The 21,827-nt window shown below is 40.1% G+C and overlaps 1 protein-coding gene across 2 annotated transcripts in view; it reads left to right on the plus strand.

Moving 5' to 3' along the window:
* The window catches only part of Cped1 (cadherin like and PC-esterase domain containing 1), a 267,796-nt gene that overhangs the window by 152,196 nt on the left and 93,773 nt on the right, over positions 1-21,827 (plus strand). For both annotated transcript variants that reach the window (XM_031381259.1, XM_031381258.1), the window contains exons 14-15: positions 4,642-4,828; positions 6,366-6,534. In XM_031381259.1, the coding sequence (XP_031237119.1) occupies positions 4,642-4,828; positions 6,366-6,534 (356 nt within the window). The remainder of the gene's footprint in view (positions 1-4,641; positions 4,829-6,365; positions 6,535-21,827) is intronic.

The raw sequence follows: 21,827 nt of genomic DNA on the forward strand, positions 1-21,827 counted from the left end.
AAAAAAAAAAAAAAAAAGAGAAAAAGAAAAGAAAAAAAATTGTTCATCCAGTTTGGTCTACATAGTTTTGTAAACATATCTTTTTCAGTGAGCTCAGTTGACTTTCAAGATCACGTAGCTATTAAATGGCTGAGGTGGCTTATGGCCGTCAGATTCATCCTAAGCTCCTAAATGTTCTTTTAAAAAATTATTATTTATTTTACATATATGGATGTTTTGCCTGAATGTATGTCTGTGCACTCCTCGGTGCATGATGCGTGAGGAGGCCAGAAGAGTGTCTGGGGCCCCCTCTTTTCTTCATAACTCAGGGAATCAAAATTACAAATGGTTGTGAGCCACCACTTAGGCACTAGGAAATGAACCTGGATCACTTTGAAGAGCAGCCAGTATTATGCTTTTAACCACTGAGACAGATCTCCAGAGTTCTGAAATTTCTTAATATCTTATATTAGTAAAGAATTAAGAGTTCTCCATTGTAGGTTTATTTTTTATAATATGTACCTCTTAAACATAAGCCCACATCTATATCAATCCTTATACTTTTTGCTAAAATGTACATTTAGCAAACTTGTCTTCTGGACAGTGGTGGTACATACCTTTACCCCAGCACTCAGGCAGAGGCATGCAGATCTCTGAATTTGAGGCCAGCCTAGTCTACAGAGTCCCAGGACAGCGGACTACAAAGAGAAAGAAATGATATCTCAAAAAAAAAAAAAGTAAGCATAAGGAAAAAAAGACGGAAAGAACAAGAAAAAGATGGAAAGAACAAGAGAAAGATGGAAAGAACAAGAGAAATGACAGAAGGGAGGAAGGACAAAGCTTGTCTTGGAATGAATAAATTTAAGCTTAATTTTTTTATAAATAAAAGTTATAATTTAATACTATCTAACTTGTTTGCCTTCTAAATACTGGTGTTTATTCAACCTTTTAAAACAATCACATCAAATATCATTGTAGATTGAGTAGTATTAGTGTTTAATGAAATAAAAAATAAAGTGCCTTCAGCTAAAGACTGGAAGCTTTTCAAATATTGCTGAATTTAACAGGGAAAAGAGAGCAGGTGTCCCCACCCCGAACCCCAAATACTAATCTCTCACACTTACAAGACCTGGTTATTTCACCAGGGTTACTGCTATTCGGAGTATGAGTTAAAAACAAAAACAAAAGCTCAGCTCAATGAGAAAAGTAGGAGAATTGGCAGCAGTAGTATTTTTGAGGGTGTATCCAGGGGTAGTAGGCTCGGGGCTGAATGCAACTTGGAAAAGCTTGCATCTCTTTGGGCTTCGATATCCTGTACTGGATGATCTCATGGCTTTCGGTTCCCAGGCAACATGCCGTAGACGCAGGGCACATTGTCAGAAAATCTCTTCAACTTTGTTCCATTTGTTTGTTCCCTTATTAAAAATGCATCCTATCTGGATCTTTACAATTAATCTCCCTGCTTTTATGGTTTGATATAAGATTTAAAAATACACTGGGTGACGCTTCTGCACAGGTGGTGTTATCTTTAAGTGTATAAGCTTTTCCTGTGTTTAGGATGAGTTATGATGATCCATCAAGAGAGCAATAAAATCCTATGGTTAAAAGAAACCCGTTAAAAACAGCCAAACCTTCAAACAGCTTTCCCACGTATCCTTGCCAAATAGGTTAGGCAGCCTGCTACCACCATCCCTCATGCTGGGTTCTCCACAGACCTAAGGTAAGGTGGCCTGAGACAAGTTAGAACTGGATTGGGAGAAATGCCAAGGACACACCAGGTGTTTACAGGTAGCAACCTTCATTCAGTTGCCGGGATGTCAGAGATAAATCAACTTTCAAGTTAGGGTCCAGGATGCAGCACCCAACCCAGAGGTGGAAAGTTTGATGGTCGTGGTGGGGGTCTTGCTAAAATCTTGCTTGAGGAAGTTTATTTCATCTCATGTGCAGGTAGGTTCTTTGAAAACAGTGACTACTCTGTAAAATATAAAAAGAAACATAAATAGGAAACATAAATAAGCATAAATAAGTAAAAACCAAAAGGGAAATTAATTCTCAGTGAATTGTTATAAAAACATAGTCTTAGTCAATAGAGGTGGTACATGCCTGTAATCCCAAAACTGGGAAGGCCAAGGCCAGACAATCACAAGTTCAAAGCCAGAGTGGGATGTATGGGAAGACTTTGTGCCAAATGAAATAAATGAAATCTATAAAAATAGAAAGAAAGTCTAATAAGTTAAAATACATCATCTATGATTCATGTTGATAGAACAATTTACTGCTTTGCTATTCATTCAAGTGGTTCTGAGCACAAAAGTATATTTATACTCCCTTCGTGCCTGGGCAGCTCAGCCCTCCCTAACTGATACTAATCACAGCTCCTGTTTGTTTAGTATTATGCTGGGGTCAGAGCACCCTTTCGGATCAAATCCCATGACTATTCACCTCCTGCTTTCACTCTGCTTTTCTCCATTCCTTGAACAGAGAATGTGTTGTGGGTGGGATGGGTGGGACTTTGATTTTAAAAATCAGTACCCTACTAAGATTATAATCCTCTGTATGTATAATCTTGTGAATCAAACTGAGACAAATTATTAATATTATAGATGAAGTATATATATACATATATATATGTATATATGTGTGTGTGTATATATATATATGTATATATATATATATACATATATATATATATATATTTCAGCCAGATAATAAAAATCTTTGGTCAACTTGTTTGCTCAAATCATCCAGAGATTCAACAAAATTGACTTGTCAGATTTTTTTTAAATAAGACGTTTCTGCAAACTGATATTACACCATATTTGTGATACCATTATGCTTGTAACTTATACTTGATGGACGGTTTTTCTCCACAGGCAGAAAAACCCGTCGAATGGGAGACAGAAATGCATATATTAACTTTCATTGTTTAGAGCACACAGGTAGTTATTTGGAGACATAGGTCTCAGAACTAGAGTGCAGCAGTAAGTGATTGATGGCTTCTGTTCCCCACACTGAGTGAAGTTTCTTTGTATCCCTCGAAGTCTTGGACATGATAGCGGAATGGATGGACGGCAGAGCAATGAGGAATGCCTGTCCCCTGCTTTAGTTTGTCTCCGGAAAGGATGAGAAGCCACTAGAATTTGGAAACAAATCATCAGATTTTATTTTAGAGAAACCACTGTGATAGCTAAATAAAAGGAGAGAGAGACAGACATGGCCTGAACACTCACTGTCTTTTTGCTAACATTAGTTCTGCCCCTTCTGGCACTGAACGCTGTTGTAGCTTTTCTTGCTATACCTGGTATACCAAGCATCCTAGTACCCAGTGACCGTCGATAGCACTGCATCCCAAGTGGTGCTTGGATGCCTTCGCCTTGCAGATTTCAGGAACATTTTCTTTTCTTTTTTTTTTTATTAGTCACTCCATTCATTTACATCTCAAATGGCATTCCACTTCCAGGTTACCCCTCCACAAACCCCCACATCCCACAACCTCCCTCTCTTCCTTCCACTTTGCCTCTATGAGGTTGCTCCCCTACCCACCCACCCACTCTCGTCCCACCCCTCCAGCATCCCCCTATGCTGGGACATCAAACCTCCACAGGAATAAGGGCCTTCCCTCTCATTGATGTCAGACAAGGCCATCCTCTGTTACCTATGCATCTGGAGCCGTGGATCCCTCCCTGTACACTATTTGGTTGGTGGTCTAGTCCCTGGGAGCAGTAGGTAGTCTGGCCAGCTGATATTGTTCCTTCTATGGGTTTACAATCTCCCTCAGCTCCTCTAGCCCTTCCACCAGCTTCCACCTGCTTGAGTTTTGTTGACTGTTGTAAGGGATAGATAATTCTTGTAGATATTGAAAGCCTTTTTTGATAAACTCTTGGGCACTTGTCCATTCCAAATATTGTTAGATGTAACTTAACAGGGGCTGCTCTGTGTGTATGCACCACTAAAGCTGTTTTTCTTTTCTTGTACCAAGATGGTATTTGCTGTAAAATGAGGTGCCATAGGAAAGTTTCTATTCAATGGCATGAAGTCATTCTAGGTTTGAGAACAGGTTTAAACAGATATGGCAGTTCCTTTTTTTTTTCTCTTTTCTGACATTTTCCCCTGTTGATGTGGCTTGGAGAAGAAGTTCAGGATGTTTTTGTGAATATTTTGACCTCTCTTTGTGGTACAATACCAAAGTTCACATTCTTTGTTATACCCTACTACTCTTCTATTAACTAATGGCAGTTTGGTGGCATTTTCCATTAAGAAAGTTTCCTGATTACCTGCTAGCTCCCTCCTGTCGCTGTCCCATGGAGTTATAGTCTCCATTTACGTGGTTAACTTAGATGTCATATATCTTATAAGAATGTTATCATTGCACAGGAGAGACATTTCCCCTACCTTATGTACTTTTGGTCCTTTCAAGGACTAGGGAAAAAAATACTATTTGTCCTGAACCAAACAAAGTGAACATCTGGTCTATGGAGGCTCCCCATAGCTGACAAATTGGAAATCAAGCTGATGCCACAAATCAGTTGTGCCTGGGTCCTGAGTGGATAGCCACTGAAACTGTACACAAGAGTAGCAGGGGAAACGCCTCACTCACAGGCAGTTTTGGAATCAATATGCAGTTCACTGTTGCCTTTGTCTTTCTTTCTGTCTTTGTTACAGAGGAAGACACACTCTGTCATATCAAGAAGATCCTCACCCAGCCCCATTTAGAACTCAGTCCTGAGTTTAATCCGAAGATCAAAGATTACTACTGTGAAGTGCCTTTTGATGTGCTAACTGTGAGGATCGGAGCAAAGACTTCTAGGTGTCAGTGCAAGGTTCACCTGCAGGAGCAGGCAGGGCCAAGGTATGGGCTGTGCAGGGCCATGTGCCCAGGGACAACTTGATCTTTCACCAGGAAGCAGATGTCTGATCCCACCCTTAACAGTGGTTTAGAAAAGCTGAATCCTGACCCTTCTGGAGAGCACGGTGGTTGAAATCCTTCCTTTTTCAGGTTTTATGTACTTAGAGAACAAATTGGTTCTCTACCTACCTACAAACCCCTGAGTTGGCTTTTACCCTAAGCCAACTTCTCCAGTCTGATCAGCCAGAAGTGAAAATTTGTGGGCATAGTAATGTTAACTTTCCTAATCTTTCAGGATTTGTTTATTTATTTATTGCTATTTTCTATAGATATTTTTTTAAAAGGCACCAACTCTTGTGTTTGGAAAATTGAACAGGAATAGAACCTTATTTACATATGGTGTCTTCAGAGAGGAAAATACAGTTGCATGTTGAAGAGGAAAATGTGCTTGACATTGAAGACAGTCCATTTAGTATAAAGAAAAGAAGATTTGAGCTCAGAGTCTACCTCAGTCAGTAGAGTGCTTGCCTAGCATGAACAAAACCTTCAGCTCCATACTCACTTGGAGGTCAGCCTGGAATATATGAGAACATCTGTTAAAAGAAGGGAAGAAAAGAAAGAAGTAAAAATGAAATAAGATACAGAAAGGAAAAGAGGATTCATGTCACTCCAGTCTGGGTCCTATCGTGGCTCTACCATGTAACTTTAGGCAATTTGATGTTATTTCTTTCCTTCCTTCCTTCCTTCCTTCCTTCCTTCCTTCCTTCCTTCCTTCCTTCCTTCTTTCCTTCCTTTCTCTGTCTGTCTGTCTCTATCTGTCTGTCTCTGTCTCTGTCTCTGTCTCTGTCTCTGTCTCTGTCTCTGTCTCTCTCTCTCTCTCTCTCTGCCTTCTAGGACAATTGCTGGGCATTACTATCTCCCACCTGGAAAAGCATGCCCTTACCAATTTATTATCTCCTCCTCTCCACCTGCCCTAAACTTCAGTGGATAGTCCCACCTAACCCCTGCCAAACATCCTTGGCCACCCACCCATAGCTGAGGCCACAGGCCCCAGCTCTCCCCCGACTCACCCCCCAAGACCACATACGGTTGCTGTGTTCTTCTTCCTCCAAAGCATGTGAGAAAACACTCCTCTCTCCTACCATGCATCTACTTTTTCCTCCTAGAACCCGGAAGTCCTGATAGCAGGTCTTTGTAATAGTCACTGTGTGTATAATAAGGTTAATCCTGGTTTTGTATAGAGGTGTTGTATTAGAAGTAAAGCCTGATCCTGACAGGTGGCTAATAAATATTAGTTTCTTTCCCTCCAGTTAATGAAGGGTATGACTTGTCCTGGAAGATGACCCCTAGCAGAGCAAAGAACTAGGAAAGGGAGGTTTCATCTTTTGTATTTCATATTTCTTATGAAAACATGCAGACTTTATATGTTATTATTAATAAATTCTGATGTCTGAATTTATTTGGGCTGAATAATTGTTTCCATGCATGTTAATTCTCATCCATCTCTCTTTCTCCGTCTCCTCCCACTACCTGCCCTCAGCTTTGCCAACTATCCTCTGGGATTAGGAATGAACAGAATCTCTCTGCTTGTGGTGGATGAATCTCAAGCAGAGGGTGACACCTTAACCACGTATAAACTCACCATCTATAGAGAAGACCGCCCGAGTCTTCCCTTCTTTGAGGACTTCACAGCGTGTGGCTTTGTACAAGTGAGTGAATTTTGCATTTCATTTGTGTAGAATTGGGACTGATTAGTTAATCTATGTGAGAAATGCCAAGTGAAACTGTCACTTGTAGCCTGTGCATCTCTCAGCTGTGGTCTCTGCAGCAAAGTCTGTGCCCCGTTCGGGGTAGCTGCAGTCCCACACTCCTGCACTCCGGCACTCCCAGTTTTCTTTTCATTGTGATAGACACACGCTGCACTCACTGGGCTTACGAAGTTATCATGGTTGCCATTTAAAATTGTCCAGCAGCAGCAGCTATGGATTTGATTTTACACTGCCCATTTAAGTTTTCTTGTTTTTCTTGAATTTGTTCCTGAATCTCCTTTCGGAATTCTAAACTGGATTCAGTAGAATTTATTGTTTTAAAAAAAGAATAAGAGTAAAACTTATAGAATTTTTTTATAGCAAGGATACTAAATAAATGAAATTTGTTTGGCATAGAAGTATTTCTCATGCCTCAGACCTTAATCACTTCGCAAGACTGTGGCTTCTCCTTTGAGAAACACGTTCCATTTTCTAGCCTTCTTGCTTTGGGAGGAGGGTGAGTATAACCCTCTGCAGTTATCTTTTTTTGTCAGCTTTCTCTTCCTTTTCCTTAAAGGACTACAGTAGACACATAACCCTCCACATTTTCTCAGAGCATGCACATACCCTTAGTACACATGATGCCAGGGAAACAGGAGTTAGAACTTTGATCGCAGATCTCCTAATCCATTCAGAACGTATAATCACAAGTTCATGATATCCAAAGGATGGCTGTGCTTGCTACCAGCAGCTTTGCAGTAGAAAAGATCAGACAGGGATCCGACCCACTGCATCCTGGTGGGTGCTAAGGACCCCGTGATTGTTCATAATCTAGGGCCAAACACCATAAACCTTCCCTTCCCCATCACATTCACATGCATCCCTTACCAAGAGCTCACTAAGTCCATAAGGTGATTCATTCCTTACATTTATATTTTCTGAGGAAATCCCAAACTTAGGAATTCTCACAAAATCAGAGGGAAACCAAGAGGGTTTAGAAGTCCACATCTATATTAGTTTAGAAAGACACTGTCCTTCTCTGGGAGTCTCTCCCTCCTTATACCTGTGGAGTGTATTTACGGTAAAACCTTTATATTATTATTTTTAATTTATTTCCTTAATTTAAATTTTATTCCATAAATATATTTTGATCATGTTTTCCCCATCCAATATTTTTTATTCGCTCCATTAAAAAAAGAAGCCAGACATATAACGGCACACTGCATCTCATTAATATGACATTTAAGAGCAGGTAAAAGTAACTTACGGGAATAAAGACCAGAGCAATGGTTCTCTGGAACATGTAAATGCACCTAAATGTGAAGGGACCATTTGAAGAAATATCCTATATCTGGGTGATGGCCACTTATATGAGCATGTGGTATGTGAACTTATAAAAACTGTACACTTAAAACATATATAGTTTACTGTACCCTACCTAGGTAATATAGAAAGTATGTACAAAATGGTTGGACAAATTTGCATATAAATTTCACTTCAGTAAAATAAGAAAAACATTAGAAGGAAAGTTTGTATGGTTACCTTCCAAGACATGATTTACTTCTCCAATGTAATACTGATTAGAAACAAGTTAATTATCATGGAATAATTACCTCAGAGAATAATGTGTCTTATTACCATAATGTGAAAAAAAATACTTGAGAATTCTTGTGGGATGAGTCTCGCAGACAATTGCAGGAAAGTATTTCAGTGATTTATGGGTCCTTTCCAGAAGTTGCTAGTTTTGAAAGTTTGTGTGGTCCTTCAATCAGTACTATATTTTATAACATGGAAAGTGTTCAATAGTATTTTTTAGCCTTTCATTTATAAAAATTCTCAAATAGGTGACCTGAAAAAGCGCGGCGTGATTAAAGTTGCTTACTTCCAATGTTTAGCTAGGCACAAGCTGCTGCTGTGTGAAGGGCTGTGGTCCAGGGTCAGTCTGCTTCACACGGGCTCCACCTCAGATTCCACCCTGAAGCCCCTCAACACTGGTTAGTATTCTCACTGCTGTTACAAAATATGTGACAAAAGTAAGTTGGAGAAGAAAGAGCTCACCTTTGGCAGGTCCACCCGCAGAAGCAGCCGGGAAGGAATGGAGGCAGGAGCATGGGGTGGTTGTTTATATTTCCTTTAGAGTCAGGAATCAATAAATGTTTGTCCCAGCATCTACGTTTATTCAGCACAGGACCCTAGCTGTGTATGGTGCCACCCACATCTAAACTGGGCCCTCTTCTCAGGTCAACCACTCTAGAAAAAGCTCTCATACACAATGCTTAGGGAATACTTTTCACATAAATCCAAAGAATCTAGCAAAACTGACTGTGAAGATTACTGCTTAGACGCATCAAGGGCTTTGGTTTCAGTGTTGGTAATGTGGCACAGGTTTGAATGCAAAGCACGTATTTGAGAGTTTCAGAATCAAACTCAGCAAAGTATGCATATATCGCAAAACTTAAAATGTTCTGGTCTTCCAGACTTTTCCCCCTATTCTGTTATATTATTGTTAAGATGAAATTCCACTGTACACTCTTTGCAAGTTATTAGACAGGTTGTTTAACTTGAGCTCCCAGAATATACATGCAAGCCCATATGGAAAGGAGTTAAACATTAATCATGCTTTATTTTCTGGTAAAAGGAGAAATTGCAACTTCTCCCTGCATTTCAAATTAGATTTTGGTTTCATGGACTCTGCGTTCCACTTTAAATTAGCCTCTTAGTCCATTTGTGTTGCTAAAACATACTGCCTGAAGCTGGGTAATTTTAAAGAATAGAAGTTTATTTCTCATAGTTCTGGCGGCTGAGAAACTCAAGATCAAGTCTCTGGACCTTTAACTGCCAAGGCCTTCTGGATAATCCCGTGGGAGTAGAGGCCAAAAGTACACATGCTGTGTGCTGTGCTCCACATGTAAAGGGGCCAAGGAGCAAGATAAGACCCTCAGGTAGTTTCTTCCAGCATGTTTCAAAGACACTGATCCCCCAACAGGACCAGCACCTTTCTAAGAACTAAGGAACTGCCTTCATGACGTAAACATATCCTAAAAGGTCTCACCTCATAATCCTATTTCAATGCAGTTGTTCTAACACAATTGAATTGAGGGGGGAGGGTATTTCATTCCATAGCAATCACAGAAAACAACTCACTTTCAAACAACCAAAGCAGAATCGTTCAATTTGGATGCTGTCAAGCCCTCTCAGTTCCCTTCCTCATGTTCTCCTTCCTTCTGGGAATCATCTCTTCACATTACTGCTTCACTGGAAGATTAACAGGGAAGAGAAAGCAGATTTATAAGGCAAAACACTCAGCTAAAAGCCAGTTCCTATCACATTCTGGTAAATGATAAGATCTTTAAATTACAAGCCATTTTTTATCCTTTATATGTCTAAGCATTATTATGTGTTTGACCTATTAGAAATTATGTAGTATCTTTATTTATAGTTATGACACTTTAAAATTGTATATAGTTGCCCCAAAGGAAATTATATATATAAAATTATCAAGCCCCATATATGTATATATACATATATATATATACATATACATATATATAATTGATATAACTAATTAGATTGGAACTACTCGATCTCAACCCCAGCTCCACTGTCATTTGGTCCAGGAAAATAGAAGGAAAGTTACCTAAACATTATTGTAGACCCTTTTGAAAATGGTGACAATGTGTGCCCCCAGACATTGCCAATGCCTCTCATGGTGCAGCACCAGTGAAAAGTCACCTACGTAAAGCAATAACCATTCCTCCTTGTGTAATCTGGCGTTAAATGAGAGTGAATGGCTTACAGGTATTCCTTACATGTTCTGTGCTGGAGATTCATCTATTTTATCATCCTTACATTCCAATTAATTCTATCTCTGTTCACTATTCAGCCATTTTTTTCTAAGGTAATTACTACATGTGTGCATTCAATTACAGAAAGCATGTTCTTAATGAAACCTAAAACTATCATGTGACTGACACACTCAGAACATTGTTGCATTGAGATTTATCCATCAATATATAAGGCTTCACTGCTAAGAAGGAAGGTTTAGAAAGTAATAAATAAACTGTTACTGTGGCTGAAAAAATGTCATGTTTAGGAAATAATAAAATATATTTATATTCTAAGGAAATTGAAATGCACATGGAGAAATATTTCTTTTACTACCTGTTTCCAAATCTAATTCTTGACATGGATAACAGTCACTAGACAGAAATTGATTTGTGCACTTGATCTACAGTCTAGTGTACACTGTGCCCCCAAAACATTGTGTAGGGAAAGAGCCATAAATAAGATCTACAAGAAGGTCATACAGCAGAAGCCTAGAGGACTGGGTTCCATGGGTGTATTTGCTAGAACTATTTTTATCTTAAAATGTATTATTATACACCAAGGGAAAATCCTGAGGAAAAAGGAAATAATATTTAAAAAGATGTTCAGCATTTATCTATACATTTTATTAACTGGCATATGGCACATCATAAAAAGAAAAATTAGCCACTTAGATGCTGTCACTAAGTTCTATGCAAATGACTCCAATTCAGTGTTTAGAAATGCTTTATAATTCATTTATTCTTTCACCCTCTCAACACCACCAAGAAATACAGTCAAGTGGCTCAAAGAGATGTTTGTCCAACGTCTTAGCAAAAAGTGTTAATAGAATAGGGATGTGTTCATCGATAATTATTGATGAAACACCAGTTTCGGCACTCAGTTAGTTCACTGAGTTATCTCACCTGCTTCAGCTTACCAGTTTTCCCACGGTGGCATCTATGTGCTGTGACTGTGCAGTGCTCTGAGCTAGTAATGAGTTCAAAGCGCCTGCTCTGCCCTCTGTTCTGCTCACACACTGTGTGCCGGACAGGAGTCAGCAAGCCAAAGAGGCAGGCGTGGAAATCTGGACACAGAACTTTCCTTATGTGCCAAGTCTTCACTTAGGCACCACCCTGTTGTACTTACTTGTAACCCTGGACATGAGTAAATTTAAAAATAAATCCTCTCCCCTTTATTGAAAAACAAAATATACTGAGAAGCCAAGACTTTAGAAGTGGTTAAAAAAACCTAGTCCAGGCTTTCTATGTAATTTGTGGCAAAAGCAGGGTTTTTGCTACAAATTCTCCTCAACTTACAGTGGGGTTCCATCCTGTTAAGTCTTCTATGTATGAAACTACCTTACCTAAAATTCCATGAGAAGCCAGTGGGATGGCTCAGCAGCAGAGCACTTGCTGCCAAGCCTGATGACTTGAGTTTGATCCCCAGGACCAAATGGCAGAAGGAGAGAACCAACTGACTCTTGCAAGGTGTCCTCTGACCTCCACATGAATACTGTGGCATGTCCCTCTGCCCTTCCCAATACCGAAGCCAATATGTATGACAATTTTTAAAACTAACTTAGCACACTACCAGGCATCACAATTTACTATAGCCTATTTCAGTTGGCGCAGACATTCAAATATTGTCATGAGCCCCGAAAATATTTCACGCCTTATGAATTGTGCCTAAAAAAGAATGAATCCTCTTTATCCATTTCACTACGGGGGATTTGTGGAGATTGAACCCATTTCATTATTAATGACCCAGGATGTATTAAGGACTCTTGACTAAAATGCTTAGTCTTGCTGGGTTTTCACACTTGAAACTGTAAACTGAATGAGCTTTTACAGGCTTTGTTCAAAATTCTACATGGTACCAAGGGAAGGCCGGGCAGGATCCTTTCTATAAGAAGTGTGTCACCTAGCATTTTGAGTGTAGAGGACATCTCGGTAGCCAGGAGGCATTGTCACCCATGTGAGCTTTCTTTGTGTGGAGTTCAATTTCTTTTAAAAACATGTGACAATGGGCAGGGTGCCCTTTAATTCGCAGTCTGATTCGCACTTAAAATAAATTACCACTCTGCGTTGGTAAAAGAGTGGTGTTACACATTCATCCAATGCATAACTTATGGTCAGACAAATTAGTGTTTAAATAAAGTCTTTCGCTGGCCACATCTGTTTTGTGTGTCTTTCTGAGACACATCTGCTTCCATGATTAGAAATAAACTCTTCCCTCTGTTAGCACAGTAGAGCCAATGCCACGTGATGGAAGAAAACTGGGTCTTTCTTACTTCCAGTGAAGAAGGGTGAGAGATGCTTCCTGGGGACACACATCACATACATCTCTCACCCCAGACAGGGATCGCACAACAGATTGAAATAATGATGGGAACAAAGTCCAACACGGTGAACCAATGATTTTCTATTGGGGTCTCTAGCAAGAATGTGTGAGGGATTACTTACAGGAGCAGGGATGACTTAGAAGCCCATCCTAACAGGGGTGACATCTTAGTAAGCTGCAGCCTGGGAGCTCTCTGCACAGCTGGCAGGTAGTTACACAAGTCCTCACAAATCTCCTCTGGGCAGCTCTGAGACTCCTCTGTTGGCAGTGGTTTACTCTATGTATAAGCTGAGGAGGCCTTCAAGAAGGAGAAGACACTTCGTTTTCCTCCTGAGTCTCATAAGTCCAGTGCCTCTTGGAGGGAATGTGTCAATCAAGAAACTCTCCTGTACATGACAGTGGCATCTAGGATGAACATTTCTATTTTCTTTCCTCATGTTGTTTGAAAGGTCTGCTTTGACAGTCTGAGAACTTGTGCTCTGATTTCTAAGCTGGGCAGAGAAATAGAGAAGAGTAGCGGTGCTATTTTTGTTGTTTTTGTTGTGTATGTCTTTAAAAAACACACTGGGAGTTAGAGAAAGAACTGAAGGAGCTGAAGGAACACCATAGGAAGAACAACAATATCAACCCATCACATCCCCTAGAGGTCCCAGGGACTAAACCACCAACCAAAGAATACACACGGAGCAACCCATGGCCCCAGCTGCATTTGTAGCAGAAGATGGCCTTGTTGGGCATCAATGGGAAGAGAAGCCCTTGGTCCTGTGAAGGCTCCATGCCCCAGTGTAGAGGGATGAGTGGGTGGGTGGGAGAGTACCCTTATAGAAGCAAGGAGAGGGGTGATAGGATAAGGGGTTTCCAGAGGGGAAATCAGGAAACGGGGATAACATTTGAAATGTAAATAAAGAAAATATTCAAGAAAAGGCAAAAAAAAGAAAAAAAATCTGAAGAAAGTGGATTTCAAATACATTTGAAACTTTGAGGGATACCATAGCTAAAAGAGAAGTATATGAAGGGGTTCTCTTTAATAGCTTCAGATCCCAGCCTCTACTTTGTGCCAGCTTTAATATCTCCGAAGGGTCCCAGAGCTTTTCTCTAATATTTTCCACATCCTTCCCTGTTTCTCAAGTCCAAAGGAACTCTGCCAAAAGTTTTCACCAGGAAAGAGACCAAACCAACAGTAGAACATGACTTACTGGAAAAAGACATGGTAAGCCACATGGGTTGGCTTTCCGTAGAACAAGGGAAAGCAATGGATGCCTCTAGTCCTTGGCACTGTCAGAAACTCACAAGGACTCCTTGAGTCCCTGATGAAAGTTCTGAACCTCCAATGCAACAAATGGCATTCATGGCCAATCTGGTTTGCTCCCTCAGAATTAGAAAAACTCCCAGGTAAATGTCTTTGCCCCAAAAATTCAAAATCTAGAGCAGAATAATGACAGATATAAGAAGGGTAATATCATTTCTTAGGTAAATATGCACTATTAACATTCAATTTATTGAGTGCCTACTTTTTTTTTCAGGAAGCTTACTAAATACATATTATTGTTTCATTTCTGTCTCTAATATAAAAACTAGTATCTACGTGATAACATAGTATTTTGGAATCATGTGTTGTCCTTCGATGTTGCTCTTTTTTTTTTTCAAACCAAAATGCTACTCAATATAATATTTGTGCAGAGACAATCATCTGTGTGGAGCTACATCTCTATTGCTTCCTCTCATAGACTCACAAAGGGCTTATGAGCTGTAGGTGATGGTGTTCTGAAAATACACTGCAACTTATCATTGATCCTTGGGGCCATTTATGTTGTCATTAGTGAGAGATATTGATGTGCTTTCTTTCAGCAGACTATAACAATTCAATTTTTGTTCAATGAAAGAATGACCAATGTTTCAACTAGGTAACACTGAGAAATTTTCCACATGCATTTAACTGTGGCATTTTCTACCATAGTTGATAGAGCAAGAGTAGAGAATGGAGTCCATTTTGCAGATGGGGTCACTAATCGTTGGGTCATAAGCTGGTTTGCTTTATGTTCTGAGAAGACAGAATTGTAGAGTTATAGAGTCCTGCGTTCGCTCTGCCACAGGGCTCAGCTGCTCTTGGAGGTCCCCACGCTATCACAGGTTAGGTATCAGGCTGTAGGGAAGCCCCGAGATACCACTCCAGGGTTGAGGAAATGCAGTCTGGGGGATGGGACCACTGAAGCTGGTTTGGGGTCCCCGAGCCTGCAACGAGGCCAAAGCCATCTGGTTCTCAGGCTCTCGAACACCCAGGCACTACTAGGAGCCAAGGAAGAGCTGGGAATGGAGTCGGGGCTTGCAATCTGGATCTAGCCTGGGGCTGGGGGAAAAGGGGAGAGCTCCAGCTGGTCCCTTGGGGAGAGTCCTTGGCCTAATGCAGTTGACTTGAGTTTGGCTTGGTGGCAGCTGTGGCTAGGAGCATAGAGAGGCCTTCTACGGGAGGTTAGATGGTGGCTCTGTAGGAGAAGACCTTCTCCATGGCTCCTTACAGTGGATCCGGATGAAAAGAGGCAGTCCATGGCTTTAAAGCATTTATTGTCATGGTGAAAAGTAGATGAGTAAAACCGTCTCCCACTTCTTAGGGCTGGCCTAAGGTTAAATACCTTTTGTAGGAAAGAGTGTCTGGGAAGGAAAGCTTGTTGACTAAGCCTTTAGGTACCTCATTAAAAAGGAGATCTGTCTTGATCCTACATGACCACAGATCACGTCCTCTACCTGTAGAAGGGCTTAGGGCATTGCCCTTACGTGATTCATGGAGGGCTGTGGCTAGTGACAGGGGCCTGGTACCTGGGAACAGGTGAAACACCTATCCATCCTTCAAAATCTCCAGGATTTCGAGCCTTAGCTCAACTGGGAACAAGGCTACCTTTCACAGTCCCACACAGAACCAGAGTACTTTATGCTGATTTTTTTCCTTCCTTCCTTCCTTCCTTCCTTCCTTCCTTTTTTCCTTCCTTTTTTCCTTCCTTCTCTCCTTCCCTCCCTTGCTCCTTCCTTTCCCCTCTCTTTCTACAGTGCTTAGAGTTTAAACCCTTATTTAATACCTATTATTTGATGGGTGCTATTTTAATTGCTTAAAGTTTACTAAGTCAAATTTTAAAAGAAAACACAGAGTCTTCTATCTTACAACCTTTCCACAGACAGAGAGAAACAAAAGCTCAGAGAACTGGCAAACGTCACCCTGCTTTCAAGGACAAAGTCTACTTTGAACTAGCAATCTGGTCCCAGAGCTACTTCAAAGCTGTTTTATTGGCTGTAATATGTCATTCTAAAACAAGATCACAAAACAAGCCCAAGTTTCCAATAGCCTTCAGCCAAAGAGTTAATTCTTTTCTATAAAAGAAAAATTTAATTTTTAAGTACATTTAGTGAGTACAGGTACATGCGTATCTCTGTGTCTGTGTAAATGTGCGCGTACGTGTGTGAGACAACTGTATGGAGTCATTTTATTCCTTTAACCATGTTAATCCGGGGATCAAACTCAGGATTAATGGCAAACAGCTTCATGCTCTAAGCCAGTGCTTCTCAACTTATGTACCATGGCCCTTTCACATGGGTCACATATCAGATATCTTGTATATCAGATATTTACATTACAATTTATTACAGTAGGAAAAAAAACACAGTTATGAGGTGGCAACAGACTAATTTTTTGGTTGGAAATCACCACAACATGAGGAACTGTGTTAAAGGGTCTCAGCCTCAGGAAGGGGGAGAATGATGGCTCTCGGCCATCTTGCTGACCTTATAAAAGACAATTTTAAATCAAGTGGGATATAACTCACTGAACGTGTACTCTTAACACCTTGGAAAGACCATGAGATAGTCTTGGGGGAGGGCTGTATCAAGGAGACTGGTAACCAGAACATATAGAAGATAGCCTTGAATGGATGAAAGCATTAGTTGGAAGAAATGGGTCGAAGAGTTTGACCCTAGATAATCAGGACTAATCAGGATTCTGAAGCCCAAATAGCTGTCTGGTGTTCCAATGTCTCTCTATGCTTCTTTGTTGGGGGACTGTTGACAAGCAACTCTTTGCCTTGTGTATAAAGAAGCCTCAGTAATTTATCAGTGTTCACCCTGTTTACCAATGGTCTTTGTTCATCTGTGGCAGAAAAGGATGAAAATGTAGACATAACTATCAAGCCTCCTGGTCGTTTGTAGGTCTGCCTTACAGGGAAAAGCAACTGAAGCCAGATTTATTCCTAGGTTTGCTTGGCCGGCTCTATAGCCTCCTGAAAGTGCCTAGCGCAGAAATAGTCATTCTAGTGTGACAAGATGATGACATATTACAAACTGGAAAACTGCTTCCCTTAAGTAAAAAGAGTCTCTGCTTTTAATTTAACATTTATTTAACAAATTCCTATAGTTAAATAATGAATTCCAGTGATTCTTACTCTATCCCACAACCTTCACCTATCTCCCTCCCTTTGGAACCCCTGCTTTCAACAGGGCCTTTCCACTCTCATGTATTGTTTTTTTGTGTGATTCACTGAGGCTAATAGAATATCTTGCCCAGGTATAGATGGGAGGCCATTTATTATATTGAGGACAACTTAGCAGTGGCTGTACTACTGACTAATCAAATGATATCCCTTCTCCCAACAACTGTCAATTGCCAACAGTCCCTCTGTGAGGAGTGGGACCTTACATGCCTTTCCAAATCCATAATGAAATGTTTATGGGCCCAATGTTGTGCAGTAGGTTTTATGCCGATAACCACAGCTGCATTAAGTTCATGTGTGCAACAGCTGTGCCATGTCTAAACTCTTTTTGCTATACATTTCCTCAACCGTTGACTCTTACAGTCTTTCTGTGTCCTGTTCAGAAATATTACCTGAGCCTTGGTGCAGGTAATATTGTTGTTCTACTTATGGCTGAGCAAGCCATAAATAAGTTCATGAATTCCCTGCACGTTGGCCAGGTACTGGTTTCCACATGAATCCTTGTCTGCTGCAGTAAGAAACTTCTCTAAGTGTACCACTAATCTGTGGAGATAGATATGATATGACTTTGAGAAGACCTTTGGATAAGGTGAATTTAGCAAAATAATAGCAGGATATTCCAGACTGGGGCCTATGATCTCCTCAGCCATGAGGCTCTTTGCCCAAGCTCACAGGAAAAAAAAAAAGTCATGAATTCTTTCCCACAGAGCAAGGCACAAATCCAATTAGCCAAGTGGCTGGTACCCAGTGTAACACTCCACTCAGGGTACCTCTGTACTAGGGAGCAAAAGCGCTGGCTGTCTCATACCCCTATTTGTTAAGAATCAGGGAGAATATTTTGGTATCACAAAATGCAAAAACTATAAAATTTTTTACAAGAGGAATGCAATTCCTATAGTTTGAAGAGTTATAAATTAGGACTTACAAAATCATCCTGGGATACTATCTCCCAGGATGAGACCTACCTCAGTAATAGCAAACACTCAGTAGGCAATCAATCAATAAATAATTGTAGGCCATGCAGCCAACATATAAGATATAATTACTATAGTAATTTCTAGTGCTATGGATGGCCTTCATTTTTGTTAGAAGCTAAGTAAAGGTATTTTTCTATGTCAAACTGGCAGCAAATTAAAAAACAAATGATTCCTGCAAAGTCCCTAAAATAGCCTGTCCTGTTTGGGACTTTGGCATCGTCTCTCCCATGCTAAGTCCATCTGTGATCACAAAGACTTCTGGGCCTGGCATGCTGCCCTCATTGCCAACTGGCCACATGAACAGCTTCTCAGTCCCTTCCTTAGCCAGAGCACAAATATTAGATGAATTTCCTTTGAACTTTGCTCTCTCTCTTGGCTCTTAACACAATCTAACTGCTTAGAAGAAACAGGTTGAGGGAGCCACAGAATCCCTTATTAATCATCTCTTTCTTTCTTTCTTTCTTGAGAGCCAAATATGGAAAGAATTTTTACATTTCTCTAAGGTACTTGGCATGCTTATGATTAAAGAAGTTGTCCTACTTCTTAAAAATTTAATTAGATTTTGCAACTGCAAATGGGAAATGTTATCTAAACGGGATACTAAAGCTTTTATACAACAATGATAGTACTGCTAACCATGAGACATAGACACTTTCTCTGTGATGCTACATGAAGGAGCTTACTTCTTCAGCTTCCTTCGCATGTAACTAGATCAGCCAATCCCTATGTAAATTACTCAGTACTCAGTCTAATAAAACGATCTGTGTTTCGTGCTATGAGGAAGCATTCTAGAATGTTATATTCTTTTTAACACCATTATCCAGTTGGAACATTTTAAACCATAATGATAATAATTTCCAGCTGTCTCAAATCCTAAAAGTAAAGTGCTACCCCCCAAATATATTTTGTTACTGAGACATATGTAAACAATTATGACTATCTAAACCTTACTGGTATTGGTTTTCAAACGCTCTCCAAACTGGAGGGGAAAACTGCCTCTAATGAATATGTTGATAAATACATCTGACTTCAAAAGTTGCTTTTCAGACCCACAGAATAAAGATTTTGCTTTTTATTGGGTATAATAAAAACAGCATAAATTCTAAATTTCACATTCAAAAGGAGAAAAAGGCATGTGTGCAGTTTATCCTTCTGATTTAGAAAATTCGGATTTTCCAAGAATTTGGGGGAAGGGGAATTTGCAAGTGGAAGGACAGCCATTCATTTTCAATGAAATCCCAATTTGGGAGAAATCAGAGGAAATCAAAGAGGAATGACAGTTCCCTGTGTCTCAGTCTGTTTATTTTTCTATTTCAAAAAATGGAATCGCATAGATTCACATCATGCCAAGAAGGAACTCAAGAGAACATAGATGCATAAACCTTAAAATGCTTTCTTTAAACTTTATTTCTTTAGCAAACCTGCCTTTTATTTTTACTGAAATACCCCAGCAGACTCATCCAAATTCTGAATCCATATGAATTCTTTGTTACTTGTTAGCTGGGTGTGGTTCAAGGTGATAAGATAAGGTAGGAGTGTTTGCTTAAGCACTAGAGGAAGCAAACACAACTAACATTGTTGCTGAGTCTTGCCCTACACCATTCCTGTCTGTATTCTATATCTGCCTCTAGTATATGCAAATGAGCCCATATTAATCAGTCTTATCTACTTACTATAATTTCTGCAATTAGTTTTTTTTTTTTTTTTTTTTTTTTTTTTTTTTTTTTTGAGACAGGGTTTCTCTGTTTAGCCCTGGCTGTCCTGGAACTCACTCTGTAGACCAGGCTGGCCTCGAACTCAGAGATCCGCCTGCCTCTGCCTCCCAAGTGCTGGGATTAAAGGCGTGCGCCACCACCGCCCGGCTATTTTTTTTTTTTTTTTTTAAGTTAAATTATATGGACCAACTCAAATCCATTCTATTTTAAAGTTATTTTGATGTAGGTTATCTGAATTAGAAGAGTTTTTTTTTTTTTCCTTCCTAGCCTCAGGCTTTTTGGCATACTCAAGGGCTTAGAGACACTTAAGGGGAATACTGAGGAATGTTTCTCTCTTGGGATGGGGAGGCAGAGGAAAAGGGAGGGAGCACCCTCTTGCCTGTACGTTCTTGGGAAAAGAAATGGGCCTGGAGTAATGACCTGTGAAGTTGGAGATAACTTGAAGAGAAAGAAGTTCTGCCACCTTGGTGGGTGTCTGCATAGTAACAGGGCTTGAGGAATGGTCTAGGACTTTGAGAGTGGGAGAAGGAACTTGCTGAGAAATTGTTAGAAATTCCCAGCCCAAGAAGTTCTAAAGATCAGCCAGGAAGTTTTCAGGCCCTAGAGATGTTATCTGTTCCAAGCCACAGAACACAGAGCCTGTAGAAAGCAAAGGAAACTTGGTTCTGTGGACAAGCTTATCAGGAGCACAACACAGGAGGAGAAACACTGAAGATGCTAATAAGCATGCAGGAGAGAAGTTGACTGAGACTCCAGTGTCCCAAGCTTCGTCCCACATCTACATTAAGTATAGACAATGAACTAGACCAATAGTGATGGGCCTGGAAAAGAGACTTATCTCCCCTTGCCCCTTCTTCAAACCCAGATAAGGGGGGGGGGGATTTAGAACAGACTAGTGTGGTCATCTTCAAACCTTTGGTGCTGACTTTTCTTTTGCTGGGCATCAATTCATCCCAGACTACATAGTTTAAAACACCCTTGATTTACTAGTTCAAAGTTTCCTAACTCAGAAGCACAAAGACAATTTGACCTTTTCAGCTCGGATCTTAAGAACTGGTATCAAGGTGTTGACTGGGCTGAATTATCGAGGTTCTGAAGAAGCATTCACTCCCAAGCTCACCCAAGTTAGAGACTGAATTCAGCCCCTTCAAGCTGTGTGACAGAATCAGGAGTTTGACTATGCTTTTCAAATTCTGCATAATACCCTAACTATGGAGGTTTGATTCCCTCCAGGGCAGAGTATACCCACCCTATTAAATGGAACATATGTCTCTACCATAAGCTATGGAGCAACAACTCCATCCTGCTGCCTAAGGAGGGCTTTAGATCCAACATAAGATGAAAGCAAGCTGATTTTAGTAAGTGGTAATGTTTCTAAAGAATGGTGATATGAAAATGTTGATAGCATTAAAAAAAAATAAAAGCCAAGCCCATTAAGAAAGAGGATGGGTTGGTATGTGGAATACTATAGGAGCAGTCACTGAAGAAATAAAATTCTATTTCCCCAACTTCAGTTCGTACTGGGATAACCTCACACAATGGACAATCTATCCTAAGGAATTCCTATGTGCCAAATATTATTCTTGATCACTTTTATAAATAATGATAACATGTGTGAGGGCATGATCATCATAGCAAACAAGACGCAGGTGGATATAAGGCCAGATCTGTCTGGTGTCGAGGCATTAACTGTTAGACAAAAGACTGATCTTTAAGTGCTGTGGAAGTTTTACTCATGATACCAAGTGAGGAAACATATGTAGCCACACAACAAAGTGTTTATCAAAGCTGTGGGTATCTTCATGATCCAATCATGTTCTGCCACAAATAATTTTTATTAGCTTCTATTTGTAATATGCATGTATTAGCTTCTCTTCCTCCCAAAGTTTGCAAATTCTTTATAAATTGAAAAGCCTACAACAGGTCTAACTCTAAAGAGCTGC

The sequence above is a fragment of the Mastomys coucha genome, unplaced genomic scaffold (assembly GCF_008632895.1).
Source record: "Mastomys coucha isolate ucsf_1 unplaced genomic scaffold, UCSF_Mcou_1 pScaffold20, whole genome shotgun sequence".
NCBI lineage: Eukaryota > Metazoa > Chordata > Mammalia > Rodentia > Muridae > Mastomys > Mastomys coucha.